This window comes from Heliangelus exortis, chromosome 22, assembly GCF_036169615.1.
Source record: "Heliangelus exortis chromosome 22, bHelExo1.hap1, whole genome shotgun sequence".
NCBI lineage: Eukaryota > Metazoa > Chordata > Aves > Apodiformes > Trochilidae > Heliangelus > Heliangelus exortis.
This window is the reverse complement of record NC_092443.1, coordinates 1,036,027-1,064,017: the sequence shown is the minus strand read 5'-3', so window position 1 is coordinate 1,064,017 and position 27,991 is coordinate 1,036,027. Positions and strand designations below refer to the sequence as shown.

The following is a 27,991-nucleotide window of genomic DNA, read 5'->3' as shown; positions in this document are numbered from 1 at the left end:
GGAAAACATTACATTAAAAGTTGGGCAAAAGGAGGGGTTAGCAGGCCAACAGCTCTGCCAGCAGTTTGTTTCTGTTTTTCCCTCCGTGTATTCGTGGCCTTCTCCAGCCTCTGCTCTGCTCCTTTTCTTCCCCCCAGATCAGGGCTGGGAGAGGCTCTTTCCCGAGGGCTCTGTCCCAGACTCTGCTGTGTGCTGTCCTTTGACAAGGGGCTTTCCCCAGGCTCCAACAGCCCCAAAACAAACCCGAACCTCCCCGTTCAGGGGGGCGGCGGGGCCGGGGGTTTCCTGGGCCGGGCGGTACCTTGCCGTAAGCCGCCTCGGTCTCGGCGATGGTTCGGTCCAGTTCGCTGCGGAGGGCGAGGTTCCGGGCCAGGCTCTCGCCGGTCCGGGCCAGCCGCTCGGTCAGCGCCCAGATCCGGCCCTGCAGCCGACTCCGCTCCGCCTCCTCCTCCCGGATCCGCCCGTTCACCTCCTCCCGACGGGCGCGGAGCTCCGACAGCCCTGCGCGGTACCGACCCGTCAGCCCCGGTACCGGCACCGGCCCCAACCCCGGCCCCAGCCCCGCTCACCCTCCCGCAGCTCCGCGTTGTAGTCCCGCAGCGCAGCCCCCGCCCCGCTCATCGCCCCGGCCCGGCCCAACGTCCCCTCCGCTCCGCCTCTTCCTGCGGGGCGGCCCGCATGGAGCCGCCGGCGGGCGAGGGGCTCTCGGCCGCCTGGAACACGCTCAGTACCGCCCTGGTACCGCCCGCAGCCCTGGGACTGGTGAGCGGGGGCAGCCGGGGGGCAACCGGGGGGCTGCGGGGACGCTGCGGGGCCGGCGGGAGGGCCCGGGGCAGGAGGAGGAGGAGGCGCCGCACACCTCACGCCGCCGCCCTTGGTCTCGGGGCCCTCTCGGCTACGGGGGGGCCAGGACCGCTGTCCCCGGGGTGGCTGGGGTGGCCCCGGCCTCCTCCCCCGGCCTGGCCGGTGCTCACCGAGGGGGCTGCCGGGGGTGGGGGGAGGCACCGGAGCTGGGGGGGAAGGGGGAGCTGCGGGGCGGGGGGATGCGTTTGTTCGGGGGCTGCCAAGGAAGAGAACTGTCAGGGTCACCCCCCAGGAAAAAAGCTGCGCTGCTCGCCCACCTGCTGGGCTGACATCGACCAGGGAGGGGTTTGCCCTGAGCTTGGGGTTTGAGGGCCTGAGGGATGCTCCTGGCTCTCCCTTCAACAGCCACAGCCCAGCCAGCCCGAGGGTCCTGCAGTGGTGACAGCAGTGACAGCAGTGACAGCAGTGCCTGGTGTTTGGGTGTTAGGGCTGGGAGGTGTCCACCAAACGGGGGCCCAGACCCCAGCCCCTCTCCAGATCCTCCTGGAGAAGTTTTTTTGTATCTTTAACCCAGTGTCCCCTCCGCTTTCCAGGCAGCTCCCAGGTCGGATGCTGCGGGGCCGCTGAAGGATGCTGAGCTGCGGGCAGCCCTGGAGGTGCTGCGGTGTTATGACTTGCACTCCATCGTGGAGGAGTGGTTCATCGAGGTGCTGCAGACTGACCTCCAGGCAAATATAGCTCCTGAGTTCTGGAACTGCATCGGCCAGTATGAAAATACAGCTGAGGAGCACCAGTGCTCCTCCCTCCTTCTGGATGCCTTTAGTCTCCTCAAGTGCCGCTTGGACCCCTACCTGAACAGCCTGGAACTGCTGGAGAGATGGACCAAGGCAGGCTTGCTCTTGGGTACAGGTGCTCAGATGCTGCAGGAAAAGGTCTACACCATGTTCAAAGCTATCCTTTTCTTTTCCACTACCAAGTCCTTCCAGGAAATGATCCAGCAGTTCTACAGCCGCACTTTCAGGATCTACATGCGGCAGTGGAAGAGAGGAGAAGATGGAACAAATGAGTGTGAGAGCAGCATGAGTGAGACCGAGCAGGAGAGTGATACAGAGGAGGGTGGAGGAGAGAGCCTGCTGTGTGCAGGCTGCAGCAGCAAGAGAGAGCAGTGCTGGTGCCCCAGAGCCATGGAGCAGTTTCAGCAGCTCAATGACATTCTGTACGTAGGTGATGGGGTGGTGGCTGTCACTCAGGAGAGGGGAGCAGCAGCAGCAGGAGGTGTTCTTGTCCAGTTCTGGTACTGAGAGGCTGTGGTGTCTCTGTCTCTGGAGATACACAGAACCAAGTCTGGATCTACTCGTGGTGATTCTGCTCTAGCAGAGGGTCTGGACTACATGATCTGCAGAGGTCTTTGCCAGTCCCTCCCATTCTGTGATACTGGTTAGAGAACTTGACACGGGGTTCTGTGGCTGGTTGCAAGCTGGTGATGGAACTAGAGCAGATCTTTAGAAAGTTCCTCTCCCGGCTAAGAGAATATCTTCCTCTTGCTCTGAAGCCTTCTGTCCATGAAGAAGCAAACTTCTAAACAGAAAAGGTTTTGGTAGCTAGAAAATAATGTCTGTAAGGAAGATGGGATAGAGGTGGTGTCATGTGTTACACATGGAGGGCATGTATGGAGCTATCAGGGCATTTAAAGGAGGAGCTATGCACCTGTGGAGCATCAGGGAGGAAGGTGCCTTGGGGCAGTTAAATGTTCTGCTTTTGCCTGCAGCTTTGCTTCCCTGGTCTGAGTCAGGTCCCTTCTGTGTCTGCAGCCGCCGGCTGAATTTGCTGGAGAGAGTGAGTGCTGATGCTGTCACCACCATCCTGCACAGGATGATAGAGGAGAGGATGGAGCAACGCTGCAGGGGGGAGTATGAGCACTCCTTCCTCAACGAGTTCCAGGAGGTAGGCAAAGCCTGCAGGCCACCAGGACCCATCCCATGGGAATGTCCCACTGCTCCGGTGACTGCCTGAGCAGCTTGGGTTAAAAGTGGATTCCAAGCAGGAAAACACCTGGTCCTGGGCTGTGAGTCCCACCGTCCCTGGCAGAAGAGGTGGTTGAACCCCCCCATGTGTATTTAATGGACCCCTGTGTAATGGGCCTCTGTGTTTTACCTGGGGAAGTCTGTAGTAATGAGGGAGTTTCTCTGGTTCTGCTTTACAAACTGCAGGAAGAGGTACTGCCAGCTGGTCTGCAGAGAGCCCTCCCTGGGGCTCATCATTTGGATTGTGTGCCTGTTTTCTTTCTACTTTCCAATTTTTCAGCATCCCTTTTAAAACAGGAAGTGAGGATGGGAGGTGATGCTCTGGTATGGATCTCACCAGTGGGACACATACAGAATTAAGATCTTTCCTTGCACCTACCTGGTTGTTTTCCTGCTACCTTAAACCAAGTTCACATTGGGCTCTTTACCCAGTGTGACCTTAAAATCAAATTCTTCTCTGGATACTGTCCTGGCTCTGCAGGCTTGCCCTGAGTTCTTTGTTCCCTGCAGCATGACCCTGCCTTTGCCTGGGTTGAAGAACAATGCATGAAGTCAGGTTGCCATGCAAACCAGCCTGCTCTCTGTGGTTGCCCTAGTTTCCTTGTTGGTTGCCACTCTGGCTGTTTTTGTAGTCTGCCAGTATTGTCAGTCATTGTGTTTAATTCCCTGTAGTTGCTGTGCAACACGTTCTTTATTGGACTTAGTGGGAAATGCATTTGGATGACCTGGAGATTGTTCAAGGATATCTGAAGGGCACCAGAGAAAATACAACTGCATTCTGCTGGTCAGATGTTGCAGGGGGTCCCCTTGCTCCCACCTCATCTAAAAAGCCAGGGCAAAGTTAACCTCATGTGGTAAAGTTAACCTTCTGATGCTCTCTGTTCAGCTTTTTCTTTTATTATTTCAATGCATTGTCTGGCGCTGGAGGTGTTGGTTTCAAGTGGTGGAGTTTGTTTGGTCAGAGTCTGTCTGTGAGTCCTTGGGCTGGTTTTTTGTTCTTCCTTGAGTTCAGGAGTCACAGACACTTTGGGCCAAGAGTGCTGTGATGGGTGATTTGCTCATATAAAGAGAATCTGTGAGCACAGAATGGAATTCTGCAGGAAGAGAGGCTGCAAGTTTTTGAGTTTGCCCTCTCCTTTTTGGAGCCCAGCACCTATGCTCAGTCCTCAGGCACCCCTTACCTCCTCGGACACTTCTGAAGAATCTCTGCACTGTGTCTGTAGCTCAAGCCCACATTCCTTCAGCCAGGCTGTGCCCAGCTCTAGCCCAGGTCAGGATGCATTTGGAGAGGAGCTGGAGGTGATGCTGGCCCTGGCTGCTCATTTCTGCTTCCTCTGGAAGCCCCCAGGCAATGGGGTGAGCGTGGGACATCACTGTGCATCCAGCTGTGGTGTTCACCACCTCTGTCCTCTCCCTCTCCTGCAGTGGATTGAGAAGGTGATTGGTTGGCTCAGCAGGGTTTTCCTGCAAGATGGTCCCTTGGCACACTGCTCCCCAGAAGCCAGCAGCACCCTGAAGCGCTGGCGCTGCCACGTCCAGAGGTTTTTCTACCGCATCTACGCCAGCATGAGGATCGAGGAGCTCTTTGGCATCATTAGAGGTAGGGCTCACCCTGCAGTGTTCATCCACTCGTGGATTCTGTGTCTGCTGTGCCACACCATCACCTCCTGCCTTCCCACGGAGCGTGGCACTGTTTCTAATCACCTCTTGGTTTGTAGATTTCCCAGAGTCAAAGCCGGCTGTGGAGGACCTCAAGTTCTGCCTGGAAAGGACTAACCAGAGGCAGCAGCTGCTGAGCTCTCTGAAAAGTGCTCTGGAAATGAGACTTCTGCATCCTGGTGGGTTTTACATCCCCGTGTATGTTTTAACACCCTGAGGAGCCTGGGCCTGGAGTTGGGGAGTCTGGGCCTGGAGTTGGGGAGTCTGCTGGGAGCCATCATCTGAACTGGTGTTTGATGAGCCAGGCTGTGCATGTTGTGTGCTTCTGGGGCTGGAGTGTGCATGGGCAGCAGTAGCTGGTGGTATCCCAGCCCCTTCTTGTCTCATTTTTACAGGATGTTGAGGAGCTGAGCTTGATGTTTAGCTTCTCTGCTATGTGTGGTCTGAGCTTCATCTGGGTTATAGGACTCTCTGAGCCCAGTTCCAGGTTCACAGTTGCAACTGGTTTCTCAGGCATACAGCTTGATCTCTCCCTTTGGCTGGGACAGGAGATCAGCAATCCTTCCCCTGCCACTCCATAGGTGGAACAGAGGGCTTGGAGCAGCCAAGCTCCTGGCAGCCAGGCTGTTAGTCTGGGATGCTGACCCCCTCTGCCTCTCCTGTAGGAGTGAACACATCCGACATCATCACTCTCTACATCTCGGCCATCAAGGCCCTGCGGGAGCTTGACCCCTCCATGGTTATCCTGGAAGTTGCCTGTGAGCCCATCAGGAAGTACCTGAGGTAAGAGGCTCCTGGGGCAGTCTCACACCTCCCTTTCCCCTCCCCATTCCTTTCCCTCCCCTTCACCCTCTCCGTGCCTCCTGCAGGACCCGGGAGGACACGGTGCGGCAGATCGTGGCCGGGCTCACGGGGGATGCTGAGGGCTCTGGAGATCTTGCAAATGAGCTCTCAAAAGCTGATCCAGTGACCCTGGAGAACGGCCAGGAGAGTGATGATGACATCTCAGAACCAGGGGATTGGGTTCCTGACCCGGTGGATGCAGATCCAGGTGAAATGCCAAGACCAGAAGTCCCCACAGCCCCGTTTTCCCGGGTGGGCTGAGGTCTGGAGCAGGTCATCCATCTGCTGGCCCTCCAGAGCTGGGCTGGGGGGATCTTTGTTAATCTTGCACTGTTGCCTGCTGGATTTCTTCAGGTAAATCCAGTTCCAAGCGTCGGTCCTCAGACATCATCAGTCTGCTGGTGAGCATCTATGGCAGCAAGGACCTGTTCATCAACGAGTACCGCACGCTGCTGGCTGACAGGCTGCTACATCAGTTCAACTACAGTGCTGAGAGGTGAGCTCCAAGTGCCCAGCCCCTGGGTTCTCCATGATAAAGTCACCTGAGAAAGCTGTGCTTCAGCCTCCCTCCTAGGAACAGCTCCTCCTTTGGGTTTGCATCTAGAATTTCCTCTTCCTGCTTCTTGCTCAGTCCTGCCCTTGGCTTGCACAATAGGGCAGCACGTGGGAAACTGGAGGCACCAAAACCCTCTTAGCTCCATCCCACATGATTTGGTGACCCTCACATCTTGCACAGGCTGATTAGGGTCAGTTGAAAGTGTCAAAGTACAAAAAAGGGATGAAGCACCAGGAGATCAGTTGCAACCCAGCTCTATCTCTAGATCCAGCAGTTGTAGTGGTTTTCCTTTCTGTGAATTGCAGCTTGGGGTGGGCAGGCTCAGGCAAGCAGCTTGTGAGTGCTGGGGTTGCACTGTGTCACCAGGGGGGATGGCTGAGCCCAGCTGAGGAGGGTGGGAAGGTCTCCAAAAAACTGCTGGTGTAGAGAAGGAGAGACTGTTCCTCACTGAGACGCCAGGAGGGATCCCGTTTGGATACTGGGCTTCACAAGGCTTCCTAGGAACAGCACCCTTGTGCCAGGGCCTCCCTTTTCTGGCTGTGTTGCCAGGGGTGGAGGCCAGGCCAGGCTCCCCTGGCTGAGGGACCCGTGGCTGAGCTCTTGTTTCTCTTCTCAGGGAGATCCGCAACGTGGAGCTGCTGAAGCTGCGGTTTGGGGAAGCTCAGATGCACTATTGTGAAGTCATGTTAAAAGTAATAATTTTGTTTGGGTTTGTTTTCTTTTTTAAATTCGAGTCCTAGGTGTTTGAGTTCCTTGGGGAAGTGACCCAAAAAAAGATCTTTTAGGAAAGAAGGGTTCCCAAATTCCCATTGAGGGGGCTGATTTTTGGCAAGCAGGAGTGCATTCAAAATCCTCTCTGTTTTTTAAACCCTGTGGGTTGGGTTATTGCCTCTGGGGGATGATTGGGACTGTAGAGCTGGGTCTCTGGGGTTTATTTCACTTGGAGTGCTGTGGGAAGAGCACAGATCTTTAGGGACTCCACTGTGGGCTAGTGCAGAGTTGTAAGCCCTTCCTCAACTTCCCCACAAACGTTTTGAGGTTTGTAGCAGACTTTCTAGTGGACACACGTGGTCGTGTCCTTTCTGATGCCCCCATCATTGTTTGCAGACAACACTAGTCACTCTCTTTAAGCTTCTCCTTTACTAAGAATTAGCACAGAGCTGGAAGAGAAGGAGCTGCCTCAGCTTCCTCTGCCTTTTCCAGGATATGGCTGACTCACGACGCATCAATGCCAACATCCGTGATGAGGAGGAGAAGCTCCCAGAGGAGGAAAGGCCACCCTTCAGTCTTGTTGCTGTTATCCTGTCAAGTGAATTCTGGCCACCACTGAAAGAGGAGAAGCTAGAGCTTCCAGAACAGGTCAAGGAAGCCATGGAAGCCTATTCCAGGAAGTATGAGAAATTAAAGGTGAGACAAGCCCAACCTTCCTTAAAAAAGGTCCATGCTGTCCAGACTTTGCAAAAAAACATGCTAAAAAAACCATGCTATCTAACCAAGATCCCTTTCACATTCCTTAAATCTTAGCTGTTGTTATGGTGGAATCCCCAAATCCTTTATCTTTGACTCAGGGTTAGAAGCTGTTGCCAGAAGAAGGGTTTGTCTCCTGTGGGGTGGTCCTGGTGATTGCTATTAGAGAAGAGAGTTTTCTACCAGTATGCCCATGTTTGTTAGATAAGTGGGTGCTGAGGTGAAAGTTCCTCAGCATCATAAGTCTGGTCTAAGTTTGTTGGCCTAAGTTCTGCAGTAGTGAGAGTGACATCCTGTCCCTGTTGGGCCCCTCCTGGCACTTCCCTGCCCTGTTTGTCCTCTTGAACAGCAGCTCTTCACATGGCCTCATGTTAAGAGCTGCTGCTAGCCTGGAGTTAGGTGAATGTTGCTGCTGCTTCTGTCTGTGATCTCTGCTGGGTCTGAACAACAACTTGTGCTGAGGAGGATGTTCCCATGATGGGGTGGGGGACTGGGTGGTGCTGGATGACTCGTGGGGAGAGGGGCAGCTTCTGGATCTGGCAGAGGTGTATGGAGTGCAGCTGGCCCTGGTGGTAGAGAGGAGTTTGCAATAATGCAGCTTTTAATGGTTCCTGTTTAAAAATGTCCTGTGAGCAGCTGCTTCCCCTTTTTCCAGGCCATGAGGACTCTGAACTGGAAGTACCACCTGGGCCTGGTGAGCTTGGACGTGGAGCTGGCGGATCGCACGCTCTCCCTGTCCGTGTCCCCTGTGCACGCTGCCATCATCCTGCACTTCCAGACCAAGAGTGAGTGCTCAGCACACCCACCCCTGGCTCTGGGCTTCCTGAGGGGGGGCAGACCGTGTTGCTGGGGTCTCTGAAGGCTTGGAGAGCTCTGGCAGGAAGACCAAGACTTGGTTGGCAGGCTTGGCTCCGTTGCAAGGCTCAGCCAGGTCTGCAGCTCCCCGAGGAGGCAGCACCCAGCAGGGCCCCAGCTCAGCTTGCACCCTGCTGCTTGCTCCTGGCAGGGGGGGTGGGCAAGTGTCCTCTTCTCTCCTCTGCTATCTGTGATCTCCACAGGCACGTGGACACTGACAGAGCTGAGTGAGGTGCTCAAGGTGCCCGTGACGTCTCTGAAGCGTAAGATGACGCTGTGGCTGCAGCAGGGGGTCCTGAGGGAGGAGCCCCCAGGAACCTTCACTGTGATTGAGGAGGAGCAGAAGGACCAGGTGGAGAAAGTCGTGCTGATAGACAGTGATGAGGAGGGGGACTCTGCCATGGCCTCACAGGCTGACCAGAAAGAGGAGGAGCTGCAGGTACCTGTCCCTGTGTCTCAGGGATTGAGGGTGATGCAAACATGGTCCAGGATCAGGGGTCCAGGCCTATGCAGGGGGCTTGGATCTTGAGGATCTTTTAGGTTCCTTCCAACCCAACCCATTCTATGATAACATCCCATGCTTTTGGCTTTGGGGAATATGATTAAGATGATGGATTCCATTTGTGCTGTGGATTTGCATTTTCCACTGTCCTGTCTAGGTCTCTCCTGGGTGTGCTCTGAATTTGGTATCTCTTGGTTAGTGCTCACTGGTACAGGTGCTGGATTGCTGCATTTCCTCCAGGAAAGTGCCAGGCAACCATTTGGGCATCTCTAAATCTTTTTTTCCAGTATGAAAAATGAAATGTCTGAGACATGATTTTGTAATTGAAAGCAGTCAGAACTTACTTGGATTCACTCTGGCACTTAGACTGCCAAGAAGGCTTTCCCAACACTACCAGCTGGACCTTTGCCTCCTCTGTGTTGTGGGTCTTGGACACTTGAAGCATTTTTCCTGCCCCTGTGTCATGTTGTGTGCTGTGCCACTGTGCAACACATCGTTGTCATACTGGTGTTTATCCACTGAGGGTCATGCATGTGCTGCAGAGCAGATCCTGCTTTCCAGCTGAGTGTCCCAGTGCCTGGTGCTCTTCTGGGATATTTCCTGGTTCAAAACAAAATGCTTGTGACTGAGACAACTTGTTGCCAGGCACAGCCCTGCTCTGCACTTGGGACAGGGGATGCTAAAGCAGCCCTTTGCTTCATGTGTGATTTACTGTGGCCTCTGTCTCCCCCTCTGCAGCTGTTCTGGACGTACATCCAGGCTATGCTGACCAACCTGGAGAGCCTGTCCTTGGAGAGGATTCACAGCATGCTGAAGATGTTTGTGATGACTGGCCCAGTGGTTACAGAGATTGATATACAGGAGCTGCAAGGTTTCCTTCAGAAGAAGGTTCGGGACCAGCAGCTCATCTACTCTGGGGGTGTCTATCGCCTGCCCAAGAACTGCAGCTAGGCTGGGAGGGTCCCTGTGTCCCCCTGCCTCTGCCCAGCTCTCTCTGTCCTGCTGGGGAGTTGCTCTGGGGGGTTTGCTGTGCCCTCTTCCCCAGACAAGTGTCCTTTCCCCCTGGAGGCAGCTCGGCAGCAACCTGAGCCCTGCACACTACAACTTCTGTGCCTGGGCCTTCCCCCCATTGCTTTTCCTCCCTGTACGTGTCTGTCCCCCTTCTCAGGCTAATAAAACCCAGCAGGCTCCTTTTTCAGATGGTTCCATCTCTCTTTCCTCTCAGCAGCTCACTCTTTGCATCAGCCTTCCCACGCCCAAAGTCCAGGCAGGAAACTCCCCAGTCTGGGCACCATTTCCCTTGTTTGGGTCTCCAGCTGTAGCCTCAGGAGGTTTTGGGAGGGGGCTCTTGGCTCCTGTTGCTGTCTGGGTCTCTTTGTGTGGCTGAAGCAGCATCACCAGCACGGGGTCATGGAATCACAGCATGGGCTGGGTTGGGTTGGAAGGGACCTTAAAGCTCCTCCAGTTCCAGCCCCCCTTCATGGGCAGGGACACCTCCCACCAGCTCAGGTTGCTCATCCAACCTGGCCCTGTTGTCCAGTGGCTTGGGATGTCCCTGGGAGCCACACCTGGAACCTGTGTCAAGGACATGGGGAACAAAATTCTGGGGTTCTGCAGCTCGTTTAACCCCAGGCAGAGATCTTGGCTGCTTGATACTCAGCAGCAGGACCTGTTGGCTTTTCCCTTGCAGAAAACACCTCCTGGGGACTTCTCCACTTTCTCCCAAAGGCTCCTCAGCCTTTGCTCAGACACTCACCCACCACTGAGTAAATAAAAGCAGCCACAAGAACCTGTGCTACATCCAGACCCTTTGTGCCTGTGGGAGGCTGAGGGACCAAGGTGTGGGCAGGTTGTGAGGACATCCTGAGGACACCTCTTTGCTGTGTGTGTGCAGGTGCAGAGCCTCAGGGCTGCCTTCCACAGGGTCTCTGTTTCATTTTAGTATCTGTAGTATAGTTTAGGTTTGGGGGTTTTGTTGGTTTGGTTTTTTTTTTTTCAGGAAAGGAAACTGATCACCTGGAAGCAGCTGGGAAGGTGGGGATCCATGGGGCAGGGGGTTGGTGTCTGCTGCTCTGGGGAGCTGGAGCTGCCTGGGAGGTGCCACAGCAAATCCTGCTCCACACTTGGTGGCCAAGCATGGAATGTCTGAGCAGGCTGTGGCATCGGGGGGGGGGAAGAAATGGCCCCTTTTGATCTTTTGAGTTCAAAGAGACCTCCAGTGGGGCTGCTGGGACTGTCCTGGGCCACCAGAGGAGCCAGGGCTGGCTGCTGGGGTCAGGAACTACGAGGGGCTCCAGGAGCTCCCTGGATGGTTCTGCAGGGCTTAGAGATGCAAAAAAAATGTAGATTCCAAAATATTTATGACTTTATTAATGTCTTTATGGGTGCAGGTGGATATATTCCTCCTGTGCTGCTTCCTCACCCCCAGGGCAAAGTGCTGGGGGGCAATGAGTGTGCCCCAACCATCCCCCATCCCAGCAGCATTCCCAGTGTCCCAGGGACACAGCCAGGGACACATCCAGCCATGCCCAAAGCCTTGGTGGTGCCACAGAGATTTCCTGCCCTTTCCCAACCATGTTTGGACCCAAGGGTGTGATGAGTTTGTCTGTCCTGAGCTCAGGGCTGAGTGTCCCCACGGCTGAGGGGACCTGGAGCACATTGTCACCTCATGGGAGGTCCTGGTGTGGCTGAGCCAGAGCCAGGGGCTGTGTTGTTGTAGTGTGGGTGTTTCAAAGTGTTATAATAGGAAAAATTTGGATTTAACGAGTGCTTCAGCTTTTATGGAATGTGAAAGTCCTAAAATTAATTGAAACAACCTGAAAATGCAACTTTTTCAGGCTGAATGGAGGAAGCTGGGGGAAAAAACCTAGAAGCTTTGGTCTTTTCCCTGCACTGTTTGCCTCAGTCACTTCCACTTTCACAGCAAAGAAAGAAAACAAAATTTATATCTCAAAAATGCACATAAAATCCCCCCCCATTTTTTTTTTTTAAATCTTTAGATGCCTGGACATGGCTTCAGTTCCTCCAGTGTTCCACTGATGCCCCCGTTGCACACTGTGACCTTCCCTGTGAGCACTCATTTACCAGGGAAGTGCTGGGAGGGTTTTCTCCTTTTGCCACGTGTGGGAGCAGGAGATATTTCTGGCACTGGGGGGATGCTGTGTAGGTGACTGTCCCCACAGCTGCTGGAGGTGCAGATGCAGACCCTTCCTGCTCTCCATCTTCTCCAATTTATTTACCAATTTTTCCTTTTTTTTTTTTCCCAAAGCAAATTGGCCCCAAAGCCCCCCAGGGCCCTGCTGCTGGTGCCTGCCCCAGCACTCACCCTCCTGATGCTGAGCCCAACCAGCACCTCATGGCACAACCACCACCTTCCTGGTGGCCCCACAGCCCTCCTGAGGCTGGGACATGAGGAGCTGAAGCTGCCAAGCAAGCCCATTTCTCTTTTGTTGCCTTTTTTTTAAATGGTTTAAGTGAGGTGGGGACAGAGCTCACCTGGAGGAGATAGAAGTGGATTTAAGTTGGGATTTAGGAGCAGTTGGCACTGACTGAATGCCTTTAAAGAAAAGAAATCTCATTTAAGAAACCCCCCTTGTTTTTCCTGCAGCAGAACCATCACCCTCAGTTACCTTGGACTATTTATAAACTGTTTAGAAGGGCCACGATAACCCAAGCAGGATGCGGTGTCCCTGCAGGGGACATTCCCCAGCCCAGGGATAAACTGTTTGGGTTATTCAGGATGGGTTAGAGCAGAGCTGCTTACAGAAGCTGGACATTTGTGCTAGGACTGAGAGTGGGAAGAGCTGCAGGGTCCATCTCAACAGCCCCATCCTGCCCGTGGAGCCACTGATCTGGTTTGAGTTTGCTGCTGGTGGGATGCGGGAGGGATGCAGGAGCAGAGGGATCCGTGGAGTTAGGCTGGAGCAGCAGCAGGAATTCCGGGATGATCAGCACGAGGTGGGTGAGACAAAAGGGAATAAATCACCACCCAACAGCCCAAGGCATCACGAACAGGGCTGTGGGGCTGTGGTTGGTGGAGCTGCAACAAGGGCAGCTCCAGGCTTGGAAAAAGGATTTGGGAATGACCCTGGATCCTGTGCACAGGGGCTGCTGCCCTCCATCTCCTTGGGCAGCCCCATCCCAGCCCCTCCCAGAGCAGCTCATTTTGTTATATTCTTCCCTTTTTGGGGCTGCAGCAGGGTTGGCTCTGAGGTCAGAGCCCGTGGGGCTGCTTGGGGTTTTCTTTGTCCCCACCCTGCTGCCTTTTCCCCTTTGCCACATGTGGGCTCCCACTTTCTGTTTCGGGGCTCCCTGCCTGCTCCCAGCTTTGCAGCCACAGTGCCTATTTCTGATCTCCAGATCAATTTTCCTGGTGGCTCCAGACCCTTTTCCAGACCCTATAGTTTCTTTTTAACAGGTTTTCCCCCTTTTTTTGCAGTTTTTCCAGGTGAGGCTGGTCCTGTGGGCATGGGACCCCCCACCCTGATGCTGTGGGGTTCACCCTGGATCCCCACTGCTCATTTGCCTTCCCAGGGGAGCAGAGGGGCTGGGGGTGTCTGGGGGTGTTCAGGATGCAGATGATGCTGAGCAGCCCTGGAATTCTTTTGGCTGAACAAGCAACGTGCCAAAAATAGAGGGAAAATTACCTAAAATTGTCTTCTAAATTGGTGACCAGCAGCAAGAGGCCCTGTGGCCACCCTGACCTCCAGTGATGCCTTTTGGTGGCTACCAAAACCGGGGGCTGCCCATCATCTGCAGGTACCCAAACCAGTGGGTACCAGTCTCAGACTGGTACCACAATCCGGGCTCCGAGGTCCCGTCCCCTGATGTTTTCTCACCCCTTTCCCCCTCGGGGTGCCCCGTGGGAGGCAGAGCCGTGGGAGAGGCCGTGTTTGTGCAGGATTTGCATTCGTGGCTCTGCAGGAAGGGCCGGGGCACCCGCGGCCGAGCTCCCACCCCGGCCCCGCCGCTGTTTCCTCCTCCTCTGGGGCCCGGCTGGGGGGGGTCGGACCTCAGCAGGGACACAGGGGACAGGGCTTGTGTCCCCCAGGTGAGTGAGTGGTGGGGACTGGGAGGGGGAGGGAGGGACCCACTGCACACCCCCTGCCCCTGCTCTGGACCCCCCTACCCCTTTGCTGGACCCCCCCCTGCATGCATAAACCCCCCCACCCATTGCACTGCCCCACGCGTGTGTCCAGCCCCCCCTGCACTGCCCCAATGCCAGGTGTGACCCCCCCCAGCTGCACTGCACCCCCAGACTGCTCACACACATCCCCCTCAATGCCTTCCCCCCCTCCCAGGCTCCCCCATTTCGTTACCCCAATGCCCACGTGTTCCTCCCCCCTCCCCCCCCCCCCAGATTTTTGTTCCTGAGCAGCTGCTCTCAAGGGGAGCAGGTTGCAGCCTGGGGTTTATCCAAACCCAAGAGCTTGGCTGTCGAGGGGCTGCTTTGGGGCTGCTCTGGCTGTGCCAAACTGGTTTGTTGAGGGTGGGAAACCTCAGCCAAGCTGTGCAAGCACAGGTGAGAGGTGGGTGGGCTTCAGGGTGGGTTCAGATGGGCTGAAGGCAGATTGAGGAGCAGAGGGAGGTGAGGAGGAGCTGCTGGGGTGAGGCTCAGCACCCCCGGGCACAGCAAACCCCTCGGGTTCCCCCTCCTCTCCTTGCAGCTGATGAAGCAGCAGCCCTTCCCCTGGGGGAGGTTTTGGGCAGCAAGGGCTTGGGGTGGTCACACTGGGTCTAACAGAGGTTGGTCCTGCAGCTGTCCCTGCTGTCCCCATATCCCTTTGTCATGGGGCTGGGGGGCTGTGAAGGGGCCAAAAGCCTCAGTGGGGTCGGGGTCGGGGGGCTGGGGGGCAGTGGTGCAGGATCCTGCTCACAGACAGATGACCCAGCAGCTCTAGACTCACAGTTAGGTTTTTTTTCCCCAGACTCCCTATTTTTTTCCCAGCCTCACCATCTTTTCCCAGGTTCACCCCAGTTTCTCCTCTCCCTCTTTCCCCTCCAGCTGCCCCCCCGCCAGCTCAGCCCCCATAACCTCTCCACAGCATCTTTGACCTTTGCGGGTGCCGGGCTCCAGACAAATCCCACCCAGAGGGGTGGGGGATGTTTTACCCAAATTCGGGGCTTTGGAGGCCACGCAATGCTGAGCTCATCCCTCTGTCCCGGCCCAGAGAGGCACTCGGGGAGCTTTGCGGATGCCCCGGTGACGGCAGCCGCGGGGGTCGGGGGGGGGGTTTGGGGCAGAGAAAAGCGGTCGGTGGTACCGTCCCGTGGCGCGGGGAGAAGGAAGTGGCACCGCCGGCCACTCCTCCTCTCCATTTCCTCCCCACGCTCGGGTTTTTACACGGATGCGAGAGGGGCAGGGGAGCAGCCGGGCCCGTCCCAGGTTCGGCCGAAGTGGAGCAGCCGGTCCGGGGGGAGACGCTGTGGGTAAAACTGCTCTCGGTCCCCCTCCTCACCCCCCCCATCCCACTCCAGCCCCACCACCACCTCCCACTCATCCTTTCAACCCAAACCCACCCTGGTTTTGTGGGGACCCTCCTGCTCCCCTCTCAGCTCTTCCCCTTTGCTTGCTGCTCTTCCCTGTGCTCTTCATCCTTGGGGATTGGTGAAAAATTTTGGGGTTGGTGGGGTTTGGGGTCAAGCACAGGTGGGATCTGCATCTCCCTGGCTGTCACTCCTGCACCAGGTTTTTTGGGGGGGCAGTGACACCAGACAGCTGCAATTTGGGGTGCCCAGGTTGTGCCCCACACTGGGGCTGTGCTCTCCTCTGCCACCATCCCGGGTGTCCACTGAACCCTTCCCTACCCAGCCCCTCATTCCAGGGGCTGTTTTACTCTGCTTTTCCCCTGGAAATGCTCAGTGTTGGACGGGGGGGTTGTGACTTTCAGCATCAGGACCAGCCTTTGGGATTTTCCTGCTGTCCCCTTTTCCCAGCAGCTTTGAGAACCCAAAGAGCCTGAGATTGGGGAGGGGGAGCTCCCCCCTCTCCAACGCTGTCCTTGGGGTTCAGCTGTAACCAGGGGCACATTTCTCTGGCTGGCATCAGGCTGAGATCTCCTGCACACAGGGAATTTTCTGCCCACAGACACCGTCTGCCCAGGGGCTGCCCCCATCCCGCTCCCCTCCCAGCCCGGCTGCCTCCCACAGCCCACGCAGGCTCTGTTGTGGGGACCTTGTTTTGGCAGGGACAGGGTGACACACAAATGCAAACATGAGGGAAGAAGCCAGTGGAGGAAAGCAGTAGGGTTCTCAGGAGGGTTTCCATGAGCTAAGCCTTCCCGTGGTGCAGCCAGACAGGGTGCAGAGCAGCAGCTAACGGTGTTTACAGGAGCACTCCTGGTGCTGCAGGTCTAACTGTGGGGTGGTTCTTCCTCTTGTGGTCACCAAATACCTGACTAAGTTCCTGGAACCCCTCTCTGCAGCCTGGCAGCACCAGCAGACTTGCAACTGGGCTGATGCTCAGTGAGCCGGGGCTGCTCTTTCAAAATTCGAGTCCTGTGTAAGCACCAGCAGGTATTAGGGACTGAGTCATGGTATTCACGGGGTTATTACGTGCCTGACAGGACAGATTTCTTGTTGAGATGGGATTTGGTCCCTCCACCCTGCCTTGCTTGGCTCATCCGGAGGGCTGGGCATCCCGGGCCAGTGGGTGTGCTCTTTGGGCTCTTGGCTTTTGGGAGGGAGAATCTGGGGCATCTCCAGGGTTAATTTGGGTCCTTGGTGGTTGCCACTGGCCTTGCAGGGACTTTGGGCTCCCCACAGGAACATGGTGGTGGGAGCAGAGCCAGCTCCAGGCTGTGAGGAGCCAGGGGGGGGGCACAGGAGATCCATGAGGGCACCTTTGGGATGTCTCATGTTTCCTTATGCCCCTGAAACCTTTTCCTGTGAATTCCCACCCAGCAATGAATCAACCCCATCTCTACTTGTGTGGGCTTGGGACTGAAGCAGCTTCACCCTGTGTTTGTTGTGTGTCATGTCCAGGAGGGTTGTCCTGGCCCCACGCTGAGCTCCCTGCTCCCTGGGGACCTCTGCCCATGGGACAGGGGACCTGCTCCCCAGCACCTCTGGGGTCAGAGAATCCACTGGGGACCTTCAGGCATTGTGTGAGCAAGGCAAAGCATCTGAGATGGGGACAGGCAAGGGTGTGACCCCCTGGGGGTGGTGTGGGGACAGCCCAGGGGCCGAAGTGACATCCCTGGGGGTGGCCTCCAGCCCTCCCCCCTGGTGTGGCCTCTGCAGCCCCGGTAGGAATCTGGCCTGGCTGGTTTTGCTCTGGGCATGGCCAAATCCTGCACACGGTCAGCAATTAGCACTCGGGGCTTAATTGCTGCCAGCACCAGCTCTCCCCACGCTCAGCACCGGGGGAGCTGCTCCCACGGGCTCAGCTCCCGCGTGGCCACGGGCACACGGGCCAGAAGCCACCCGGCCCTCTGAGGAGATGCTGAAGGTTTCACTCTGGGCGTCCCGGCATTTCGTAGGAGCTGGGAAAGGATCAGGGTGAAAGGTGGTGGTGGTTTTGGAGCATTTCCATCGCCTGCGGGTCCCCACGCAGCCGTCCCGGCCACCCCCTCCCTCTCCGGGTGCCACCTGCGTCACCCCGCCGGGGGGGACAACAGCTTCACCCGAGCGTGACACCCAGCAGGTTGGTGACCTCCCCCTCAGCACAAGCGACTTAACAACAAACCCTCGGGGGTCTCCTCCCCCGGAGACGGGATGCTTCCCGCAAAACCCGGGGCTGACGTTCCTGCCTGGCTGCCGGCTCCCCGCACGCTGCCGGGACAGCTCCTGCTGCGGGGCTCGGCCGGGTCACGCCGGCAAACCGGGTCCTCTGGTGTTAGCACTGCTGTGCTCGGTGGGGAAACGTCCTGGCAGGGTGACACAGTCCCTGCTGCTGCTATCTCCTCTCCTCTCCCTCTCCCTCTCCCTCTCCCTCTCCCTCTCCCTCTCCCTCTCCCTCTCCCTCTCCCTCTCCCTCTCCCTCTCCCTCTCCCTCTCCCTCTCTTCATCCTCTGGGGCTGTCCTTGTGTCCCAGAGGTTGGCTCTGAGCTTTCCTGCCCCGTGTGAAGCCAGGGCTGGTTCTGTCATACCGAGTTACATTTATTTCTGGATCTCCTCTGCAGTTTGGCACCACCAATGGATCTTCCAGAAAGTTCCCTTAGGTCTGAAGGGCTCTCTCTGCCACCCTGCTGCAGGTCTGTCTGTCAGAAAGCAGGGTATCTGCCTGATTGGGTTGTTGGTGGTGGTCACTTTCTTGTCTTACAAAGCTGAACTTTACATTGTTGGGGTTTTTTTTGTTGTTGTAATTTTTGTTTGCTTGTTTTTTAAGAAAGAAGATGATGTGAAGGGGCTGTGAGAAGCAGAGAAGATGGAGAGAGAGCTGCCCCTCGTTGAGCTGGATGGAGAAGTGTCCTCTTCCCCGGGGGATCTGGGAGGAGAGATGGTCTGTGCAGAGAGTGACAGTGAAGGGGACACATCCTGCACGGAGAGCGATGCAGAAGCTGAGGTGCCCCCCACAGAGAGCAGCACAAGAGAAGAGGCAGCTGGTGCTGGGAGCAGCGGGGCAGGAGGCACTCCCAGGACTGAGAGTGATGGGGAGGGGGAGATGCCCGGTGCTGAGAGGGCTGCCAGGGGAGAGGGATCCTGCTGTGACCCAGCAGATCCTGGGATCCCCGTGGCTTCCCAGAGGGTGTCTGCTGTTCCTCCTCCCTTCAGGGCCATCGTTCGCCTCCGGCGGCGGCTCCGGCTGCAGAGGAAAAGCCGGAAAAGCCGCTTGCACTTGGAGCTGCCTCCAGAGAAGTCTCCAGAGCTCAGCCACACCAGGCTGCTCCAAAGGCAGCTCTCCCTGAACCGAAGTAGCCTCTATGGCCCCTCCGTGGCCTTCTTCAGTCGGAGCAGCTTGGAAACTTCCCAGTACTTCACGTTTGACACCTCTGTGGAGCACCATGCCATGAAGAAACGCAGGAGGAAAAAGAATCCGAGGAAATCGAGGGTTGTGCTGTATCCAGATAAAACAAAAAGGTACCTCCCAACGGAGGAGACGAGCAAGGCAAAACGTTGCCTCCTCCTGCTCATTGTCATTATCTTCTTCCAGATTCTCAATGCGATAGAGAACCTGGACGATAACCTCCAAAAATACGACCTGGATGGTTTGGAGAAAACCATGCACCGGGAAGTGTTTGGGCAGAAGGTGGCTATGGAAAGTATTATGGAATTACTAAAAGACTACCTGGCCACCCACATCCACAACAAGCCTCTTGTAATCTCTTTAAATGGCCCGACAGGAGTTGGGAAGAGTCATGTTGGCTGGCTGCTGGCCAGGCATTTTCGTTCTGTCATGGACAATGACTTTGTGCTTCAGTACTTTGTGATGCATCACTGCCCCAGCGGGGGGGCTCCTCTTAGTTGTGAGATAGATTTGTCTAAGAAGATTTCTGAAATGGTTACTAGAGCTGAAATAGAGGAGAAGATACCACTGTTTATTCTAGATGAGGTTGAACTCATGTCTCCTGTCCTGCTGGATACTCTCAGCCGATTCTTTGAGCCCAACCAAACCAACGAGTTCCTCAATGCCATCTACATTTTAATAAGCAACATAGGAGGTGGTGAAATCACAAAGTTTGTTATCCAGAATGCATCTGCTGAGCTTCTGCATCAGCAACGGGGAGCTGAGGAGCTGCTGAGCACCGTCCAGCCCATCCTGATCAATGTCCACCCCCTCTGGAAATCTGCAGACATCATCCCGTTTGTTCTTCTGGAGAAGACTCACGTCATCAACTGCTTCCTGGAGGAGATGAGGAGGGAAGGGCTCTATCCTGACCAGAAGCATGTTGAAAATCTGGCCAGTCAGCTCAGTTACTACTCCACAGGGGACAAGCAGTACTCCAGGATGGGCTGCAAGCAGGTTGTGGCCAAAGTCAACCTACTCTAATTTACAGCAGAAACCAGGTCCTGCTCTCAAGATTTGTCAGATTTGCTCATGGAGTACAGGAGGCTGTGGTCAAGGTGTTCTTCATGAGCCCTGCTCTGACTCTGTCCTGGCTGAGGCAGAGGGATGGCAGCCCAGGCTCCTCTGCCATGTGGTCTCTGTTCTCCTCCAGATGCTTCACTTGTGAATAAGGCAGGGACAGCAAAGCTCAGGCATCCTCCCATTAATTGTGAGGTGCTTTGTTCCTCACCTTTGTTCCTTCTTTTGGGATCCTGGTCATTAAGGAGTTAGGAGGTGAGAGCAGAGGCTGTGGGATGTGAACTGGGTCACTGTCCCTGCAGGACACGTAGCCCTGTCTCACTCCTTCTCCAGGCTCCCAGTCTTCTGCTCTTGGCTTTTTTTGGTCCTGGGTGGTGGTTTGGAGAGCAGAGGCACTTCTGGGCACCTGGGAGGACTGGTGGCTCCTCACCCCCAAACGTGGGGGCATTCAGAGCTTTGCTTTCTCCAGCTCCTACGTGACCCTGTGCTCCAGAGGCTGCTTCTTGGACCCATTCCTGAGCTGTTGCTCTTCTGAGCTCATCCTGAGCTCACCTTTGGCACCTCCAGCAAGATTTCTGCCCTGCAAGTCTGTTTGGGCTCGTCGTGAAGCCTGCTGGGCTGTGCCAGCTGGTGCAGAGATAAATGCCAGATTGTTTCAGGTCTGGTGGTGGCAACTCATCCTGAGAGCTCTCCTGCTTTTTGCTCCTGGGTACACTTCACCACATTCATTATCTAGAAAGCCTGAAATAGCAACTGACATAGATTAAGCAACACACACTGGAAAAGAGAGTTTGGGCTCTCTGGGCCAAGCACAGTGGGAATCCTGGGCTTGTTCCCAGTCCTGTGAGGCCAGGAAGAGGTTCTCAGCCCTTGAGACCCCAGGATGCTGCCTGAAGCACCTCAGGAAAATCACATCCTTGTTTTGGGGAGACCAACTGAGCAGGGATTTGTGACACTGCTGTCTCAGGGTTTGGTTTTGTGCCTAAGTCCCCATCTCCAGTTTGCTGTGAATTCTCACAGCTGGGATCCTGGGGAGGGTTGCACTGATGGTTTGATTTGCCTCTTTCTAATTGTTGGTCTCCCAAGAATTCCATCACAATCTACTGTTTCCAGAGCTGTTGTCAGGAATAAACCCAAATGCCCTGAATAAAATCATTCAAAGTACTTCTCCTTTATCTGACTGAAATGTGGTTTTCTTCCTCAGTTTCTTTTCTGGCTGCTGTAGCTGCACTGCCATGCCTGGGCTTCCTGGGGACTTGGATTGGGAATGAGGCTTCCAGCTTTGCTGTGTGGTTTTTGGAGGTTATCTCAGAGTGTGCAGCCCATGATGAGCCAGGTCCCAAACTCAAAACCCTGGGAGTGCAGCAAAGCCCAAAGCTCAGTGCCCCTCAGCTGCTGGGGAGGGAACTTTGTCACAGCTGGGTTGGAGCTGGCTGCAGATCCAGCTCCCTGCAGGTACAGAGGCACCAATTGGTGCCACTTCCCAAGGCCCTAATCACTGATCTTCCTCACCTGACAGCTCCCCATGCCCCTTCCCTGCATGGGGAGAATTTTCTAAGCATGCTCAGGAGCTCTATTTAAGCTCAGCTGGAGCCCCCAGTCCCTGTGGGAGCTCTGTTGGAGGAGTGGGGGTGCTCAGCCCCACATCTTGGCCTCTGATCCAAGACTCAGCCTGGAGTCTGATGTTTTGCCTTGCACCATTTCCATGGAGCTGCCTGGTCCTTCCTGAGCTTCTCCTATCTGTGATTTATCTTCCTGGCTTTACACAGGACCCATCTCATCCCCGTGGTGCTGCTGGAGCTGGATTTTCAGGTTGCTCTGGGCTCTGGGTTGGACCTGGCTGCCCTCTCAGACCTGCCCTGCTCTTCCGTGCAGGTAACGTGGACCTGGGATCCCACTTGTTCCCTTTTCCCTGGGAAGGATGAAGGTGGGAGTTTGCACGTGAAATTTGGAGGGTCCGGGGAGCTGGGAGTCCCAGAGTGTCAGGGGATGGAAGGGATCTCTCCAGATCCTGGAGCCCAAAGCAGGATCACCCCCAGGAACACATCCAGGGGGTTCTGAAGGTCCCCAGAGAAGGAGAAGGGAATGTGGGAGCATTGCAGAGGACAGGTTTGGGATGAAAACCATAAATGGAAGGAAAGGTCTGGAAGAAGGTGCTGCAGAGGAGGGTGGGGGTGAGCAGAGGGCTGGAAGGAAAAGAAGCCTGGGGGATGGTGGCACTGCTGCTCCAGCTGAGGAAAAATACCAGGGGGTGGTGAGGAGGCAAAGCTCCGTGCAGGTGTGTAAATAGGTGTGTTGCATGTACAGGGGATGAAGTCATGGGGGGCCAGGCTCTTGGTCTCACTGGGGCCATATTTGGGCACCCTCCTGGGGTGCAGCACTCAGCTCACCTGCAAAGTGAGCTCAAGGGTGCAGGGGAGGGGGTGTGGGGTTTGTGCAGCCTGGGGAAGCTTCAGGTGGGGTATGATAAGAGGTTTCAAATATGAAAGTCTGGCAGAAGGGAGCGTGGTTTGCTCAGCCCTCCCTGGGCAGGGTGTGGAGTTGGCTCTGGAGAGGGAGATTTGGGTTCAACTTGAGGAGAAAAGCTGAAGCTGCACAAGTGAAGCCCCAAATGGAGTGATTTGAGGGGCTGTGGGACTGCTGCTGCTGCTGGACCTGGGGACAGAGGAGGAAGGTTTAGCCAGAGCTGCAGGGCTCCCACTTTTTTCTGTTTTCTGCCTCCCCTCAAGTGCCTCTCCAGGGCTCTCCTGCCCAGCATAGAGCTGCAGTGCTTGGTGTTCACAAAAAGCTTCCCCTCTGTAGTGTGTTTGTTTTGGTCACTAAAATACCCAGATTTAGGTGCAAAGTTTTGGGCTCCTGCACCTGCAAACTCTCAGCCTGGGGAAGTGATGTGCAGTCAGCAAGGATCTCCCCAAATGGATTCAGATCCTGGTGGGATGGGTTAGAAGGACAAGAGAATGAACCAGCAGTGAAAGCAGAGTGTGCAGAGGAGTTTATCACATCACTGAAGGGATCTGGAACCCTGTTCACTTCCCTTGGTGCTTTTATCAGTTCAGTTTATGAACAGATATCAGAGATCATTTTAGGGTCCAACAGATGTTGGATATGACTTTAGGGTCCACCTCTAGAGGAACCTCAAAGGATGCACAGCCATGTCAGGATGGCCCTGCAGAAGGCACAGATCTCCCTTGGGTGGGAGAGCTCTGCAGAGTGGGGCTTGGCTTGGGCTCCTGCTCCTCCTCCAGCTGGGGAGATCATCCCAAAGAGGGGAGATCACCCCAAAGAGGCACTTGGGGCTCTGTGCAGGATGCACACACACCAGGAGCTTCTGTGGATGCTGCTCTGAGTTTCCTGACACTGCTTCCTCTGCTGTTTCATCACCCAGTCCCTCGGGCTGGAATTCACCCCCTCTCATTTCAGCATCTTGAGAATGTCTGAGTAAGTTTTTCTAGGACTTCCCCATCCCTGCCTCCTGGAAAGAGCCTGCCCAGGAATCCAGGTCTGGGAAAAGACCATCTGGAGAACATTTCCTGAGGCACTGCTCCTGCTCTGGGCTCCCTGGGCAGGGGCAGCCCCCTGGGGCAGCTCTGGGCTCTGTCATGGGGGGTGCTGGGGGAAGGTACCCCCTGACCCCTCCTCTGCCCAGCTACACCCTGTCCCTTCAGCCTGAGCTGCCCAACACAAGCTGGGGGTTGGTACAAGAGGAGCTGCAGGCACAATGCTCTGAAATCAGGGAACCTGGTGCTGTTCCCCTCCTCCATCCCTCTCCACATTCTCACCATGTGAGAATTTGTCCATTTCTCCATCTCTCCACTTCCCAGTGATTTTCCCAAGGCTGCAGCTGAGGAGGTGTCTGCCCTCCTGGCATGACCACTGCATGCTGTTTCTGTGGTGCCACAGCCCAGTTCCTCCCAAGGTGATTTCATCTATGTCTTGTCTGGGATCAAGGGTTCTGAGTTTGGGTCCTGCCACCTCCCTGGGTGCTGCAGGGAACTTGGAAAGTCAGCTCTGAGCTTTTGCTTTGAGCTGGTCCTTGGCTTCTCCCTCCAACATGAGAAAAAAGGGTTTGTAAGGCTTGGGTTTGGTCCAGCAGCTCAGATGATGTCATGAGCTCCCCTGCCCCTCCCTGCAGACTTCTCCAGCACAAACAGCACCCTGGTTCTGGGATGCCTTGAGGTCAGAACACAGCACTGAGTCCTGCAGAGCTCTGGAGCCTGACATGACCCAGTGTCCTCAGCTCCATCACTGCCATGGCCTCTCTCTCATCTGCAGCTGCAAACCCTGCTCCAGGCTGGTTCTTTCCTCCTGTGCCCCATGCCAAGGCATTTCAGGTTGCACCCTTATGCCAAAGATCCAGCACCCCCTCCTCTGAATGCTGCTCCTGATGCATCCCAGGCTCAGCTTTCAGCTCTGGTGATCCACTGGGGGAACGTGCTGAAGTCTCAGGATTAGAGGGGGGTGATGAAATTCAGACCTTTGGATCCAGCTCAACAGAAATTTGTTTTTCCTTTCCTTGCACCTGGTGGGGGCAGAAGATCTGCTCCTTGCAGTGCTGACTCATCTTTGCTCTGCTCAGCTGAGGAGGATGCAGTGACCTGCTTGGACAAGCTCACCTTGGAGTTATAAATACACCCCTGTGTCATACAGAACAGAAAGCTAATGGGTATGAGGATTGCCAGGATCTGTCCCTGCAGGCAGAGACCCCTCTTTCTGGGCTCTTTTTGAGGCTGGGTTATTGTTCCCCTCCCCACAGCTGGGGATTGGGCAATGTTGGTGAGATGGGTTAGAGACAAGGTGAGGAACCTCACTGAGGAACCTTTATGTGATTGAGAGAGGTGATGCCAGGGGTGCCAGGGATGAAGTCAGCTTCTGGACAGGCTCAGTTCCCCTCCATTGGGACCCATCTGCTGACTGCACTGAGGGAAACAGAGCTCATATGATGGGATAGCTGGGAGATGCTGAATTCAGAGAGGCACTGAATTATTTTGGTTAGAAAAGACCTTCAGATTATCAAGTCCAACCATTCCCCCAGCACTGCCAAGGCCACCACTGCCCCACGTCAAGAAGTACTTCAAGAAGGACTTTCAAGAATTTCAGAATTTCTTTGAGTTGCCCATCCACGATTTTGGAAGCAGAAATTTGCCTCCCAGCCCTCTGGACTTTGCCCTCAGAAGAGGGGGGAAGAAGATGCCCAAACAGCCCTGAAGTTCTGGCTCTATCTCAGGTGTCAGAACTCCCCAGGGGCTGCCCTAAGGAAGGGTTTTCAGCTGTGACTGAGCCACAGGCTCCAGCTCTTCCTTTAACTGGGGATTAGGGATGATTGCAAAAGCCCCAAGCAGTGTTGCCACATGGAGGTGCTGGATGGTACATCCCTAGAGATGGGACTCTGTGTCATGCTCACCCTGTTCATAGATACCTTTTGTTTTTTCCCTGGGACTTGTTTTCCTGTGGAATAAGCCTGGTGGCTGAATGTTTTCAGGTCATGAATGACAGGAGGTGACATGATGCTGATTTACAGTGCTGAAAGCACAGCAGCTTGATGCCTTGTGACTTAAAGCCAACACAGTTTTTTTTTCTTCCAAGAAACATGAAGCAAGTAATGCTACCAAGCCTGAAGAGCAAGAGGGAAGGTCAAAGAATAATTTTAAAATGTGAATTTTTTCCCTTTGCTGCTTTATGGTGGATAAAGGCTGCCTGAGAAGACAGAAGATACCAGGTTATATTTGATTTTTCTTTAGCCATCCACAGCTGGTGGCCCAAGGCCTTTTTAAAGAAGCTCAGCTCCTGCTTGGTGCAGACACGAGGTGCCCCACAGTGACACAGACACATGGAGACTGCAGCTGGATCCTCCATGAAGTTCATGGCAAAGATCCCAGAGAGCTGGAGACCTCTCTAGCAGGTCTGTGGGCACTCAGCCCTTCCAGGCTCTGTTCAGTCATCATAAGGCACAAAGAATTTGAACGTGAGTGTTGTTTTTTTCCTTTTCTGGGCATATCTGAGATGGAGCTTGCCAGAGCAAGTGCTGAGGCTGCTCATTTTTGTGGAGCAGAGTGCTGAGGTTGCAGAGTGCCACAACAGACTGGGGGCTCCCACCTCCATCCCTGGAGATGCTGGCAGGTGGGATGGGAAGGGGCAGGAATGTCTGTCCTAACTCTGTTGCAGTTCTTTGTGGCAGATAGGTGAATTTTAGTGAGGAACTCGCTCTGAAAAGCATTGGAATGTCTGGAGGTGAAGTCATGTGTTAGACAGCTCTAACAAAGCAGAACAGAAAACTTGGAGCATGGTCCTACACTCCTGGTAGCAGTGAGTGCCTGTGGGCAGATAATTGGTGCTGGTGGTAGAGACATTCCAGAGTGGTTTGTGAGTCAGCTGAGCTCCTCCCATCACTTCACTCATCAAAGCAAGTATTTATAGCACAGGTAGGAGTGGAGAGAGAAATCAAAGAAGAGCTTCCCAGAAAGATGCATAAATCACTCCAAGAGTTCAGCTCTGGGGTTCTGCATTTTTTTGCTTTAATGAGAATAAATAAAATTGCTGTTGTTATTATTCATATTTCTTAATATCATTTCACCAGTCTGCTTTTTGAATTAATACCATCTTTGAGCAAAGAGATATTTCCATAGAGCTCTCCCAGCTTCCAGAGCTACCCCAGCAGGCTGCTAAGGACATGCTGTCTTACACCAGAGAAAACATTTTCTCCGGCACAGAAATGCTGAAAAACCCTTCAGAAAGTCTGTCCGGGCCGGTGCCTGCTGTCGGATCTGTCGGGAGACCTCCAGGCTTCCCAACAAAACGGAGCAGGAAAGCCAGGAAGGTGCTGTACCCAGCCCAGGTGAGAAGATACTTGCCACGGCAGGAGAAGGACCTGGCCAGGCGGTGGCTGCTCTGCTTTGCTGGCATCATCCTCATGCAGGTGTTAACTGAGCATCCCGAGCAGGAGGCACTGGCTGGGGGACAGAGCCCCGGGGAGCAGCTGCTCTGTGCCCTGGCTGCAGGGAACAGCAGCTCCAGAGAAGACAGAACTGGTGCAGAAGCCCCTGCAGTCCTCTTCTCATCAGCTCCTGGGCACCAACCTCTCGTGCAAGGCACAAGGAGACAACCACACACCTCCTGCAAGCCAGGTGTGAGCAGCTTCCCCCGGGCAGCACGCTGAGCTGGCCCTGGGGAGCTGTTCTCCTGCTCTTGGATCACAGAATCATGGAATGCTCAGGATGGAAGAGACCTCCAGGATCACCCAGTCCAACCCCTGTCAGCTGCTGGAGCAGCAGAGGTGACCCCTGGACTCCTGCACCTCCCCGAGGGGACACGAGGACTCTGGAGGGTGACACGGGGCCAGGAGAAGTCTTGAAGGGCTGCCCAGGCCTGCAGTGAGAGCTGTGCTGATTCATTTGTGACTGTGATTAGAGATCAGGGGTTCCAGGAGCTGTAACTCTTGGAATTAGATTGCAGAAATCAGATTTACACTCCTGGGTTGGGTTTGGGCCGTGCTAACCTACCTTGTCACTGTTGCATAACTTTTATTTCAGTGCCTGCGTGTTGTAATGTACCAAGAGTTCTCACAATCTGGAAGAAGTGAGCTCAGCTTTTGCACGGAGGAGACTGCAGTGACCCCGTGAGCTTTTTCTTCCTCTGTAAGAATAAAACTGCTAAGATCAGACTTTCACAACGCGTTTCATCCGAGATTTTAGAACTAAGGTTTGCTGCTCTGCTGCGTGCTGAATGACAAAGTGCTGACCATGGCGGGGAAATAGAACTGTTCAGCCAGCAAGAATAGTGGGGTCAGGGCCACAGCAGGACCCTGCCACCACCACGCTGGTGCCTGGCACGGGGAGAGGGTCCCAGACCTGGGCTGGGCAGGGGACACCCCAGGAACCACAGCACCAGGCTGGGATCCCTGTCTGGGAGAAAGCTGGGAGGATCCGAAAGGAACCCATGGGCCAGGCTGGGAAAGAGGGCTGGGCAAGGGGGAGTCTGAGCTGGAACCACCTGTGGTTCCTTCTAACCTGAGTTTCTCAGGGAGTTACTGGGAATTCAGCAGTGCTTTGTGGTCCTGTGCATGAAATATGGGATCAGCCACTGCTCCCGGGCAGTGTGTCTGAGGGATTTTTGGAACAGAGCGGATGTGATGGTGTCTGGTGTAGCTGAAAAACTGCACCACTGAGAGAATTCAGCTGCTTAATTTCCACTGAAGAAATGATCAATCTGTCCATGTACAACCAGGGAACTGTCTGGAGTAAGGAGCAGCTGGGGCGTGACTGGTGGTGCAGGATGAGCCCTTTGGAGGAGCTCTACATCCCTGGGGTAGGCAGGGGAGG

At 55.0% G+C, this 27,991-nt stretch overlaps 2 protein-coding genes across 4 annotated transcripts; both read left to right on the top strand.

Moving 5' to 3' along the window:
- Window positions 1-285: 285 nt before the first annotated feature.
- On the top strand, window positions 286-9,908 carry ANAPC2 (anaphase promoting complex subunit 2). The gene is given in 14 exon segments (XM_071766602.1): window positions 286-641; window positions 643-762; window positions 1,398-2,020; window positions 2,616-2,748; window positions 4,254-4,428; window positions 4,547-4,666; window positions 5,153-5,270; window positions 5,357-5,538; window positions 5,685-5,826; window positions 6,503-6,578; window positions 7,090-7,293; window positions 8,009-8,138; window positions 8,412-8,647; window positions 9,449-9,908. Coding segments are annotated over 14 exon segments (2,784 nt in total). The 5' UTR covers window positions 286-329; the 3' UTR covers window positions 9,662-9,908.
- A 3,378-nt stretch (window positions 9,909-13,286) lies between these two features.
- TOR4A (torsin family 4 member A) lies at window positions 13,287-20,815 on the top strand. Of its 3 annotated transcripts, none has more exons than XM_071766056.1 (3): window positions 13,287-13,760; window positions 17,833-17,912; window positions 18,057-20,815. In XM_071766056.1, exon 3 carries the CDS (start codon window positions 18,078-18,080, stop codon window positions 19,638-19,640), a length of 1,563 nt encoding a protein of 520 aa, XP_071622157.1. In that variant the 5' UTR covers window positions 13,287-13,760; window positions 17,833-17,912; window positions 18,057-18,077; the 3' UTR covers window positions 19,641-20,815. The 3 variants fall into 3 exon arrangements, with proteins under 3 accessions (XP_071622157.1, XP_071622158.1, XP_071622156.1); XM_071766055.1 differs by lacking the exon at window positions 13,287-13,760 and adding an exon at window positions 14,953-15,135; XM_071766057.1 differs by lacking the exon at window positions 17,833-17,912 and having other exon boundaries at window positions 13,287-13,768.
- The last annotated feature ends 7,176 nt before the right edge of the window (window positions 20,816-27,991 follow it).

Bases quoted from the DNA above. Each gene is read 5' to 3' on its own strand.
- TOR4A (XM_071766056.1), top strand. From the start codon at position 18,078: ATGGAGAGAGAGCTGCCCCTCGTTGAGCTGGATGGAGAAGTGTCCTCT.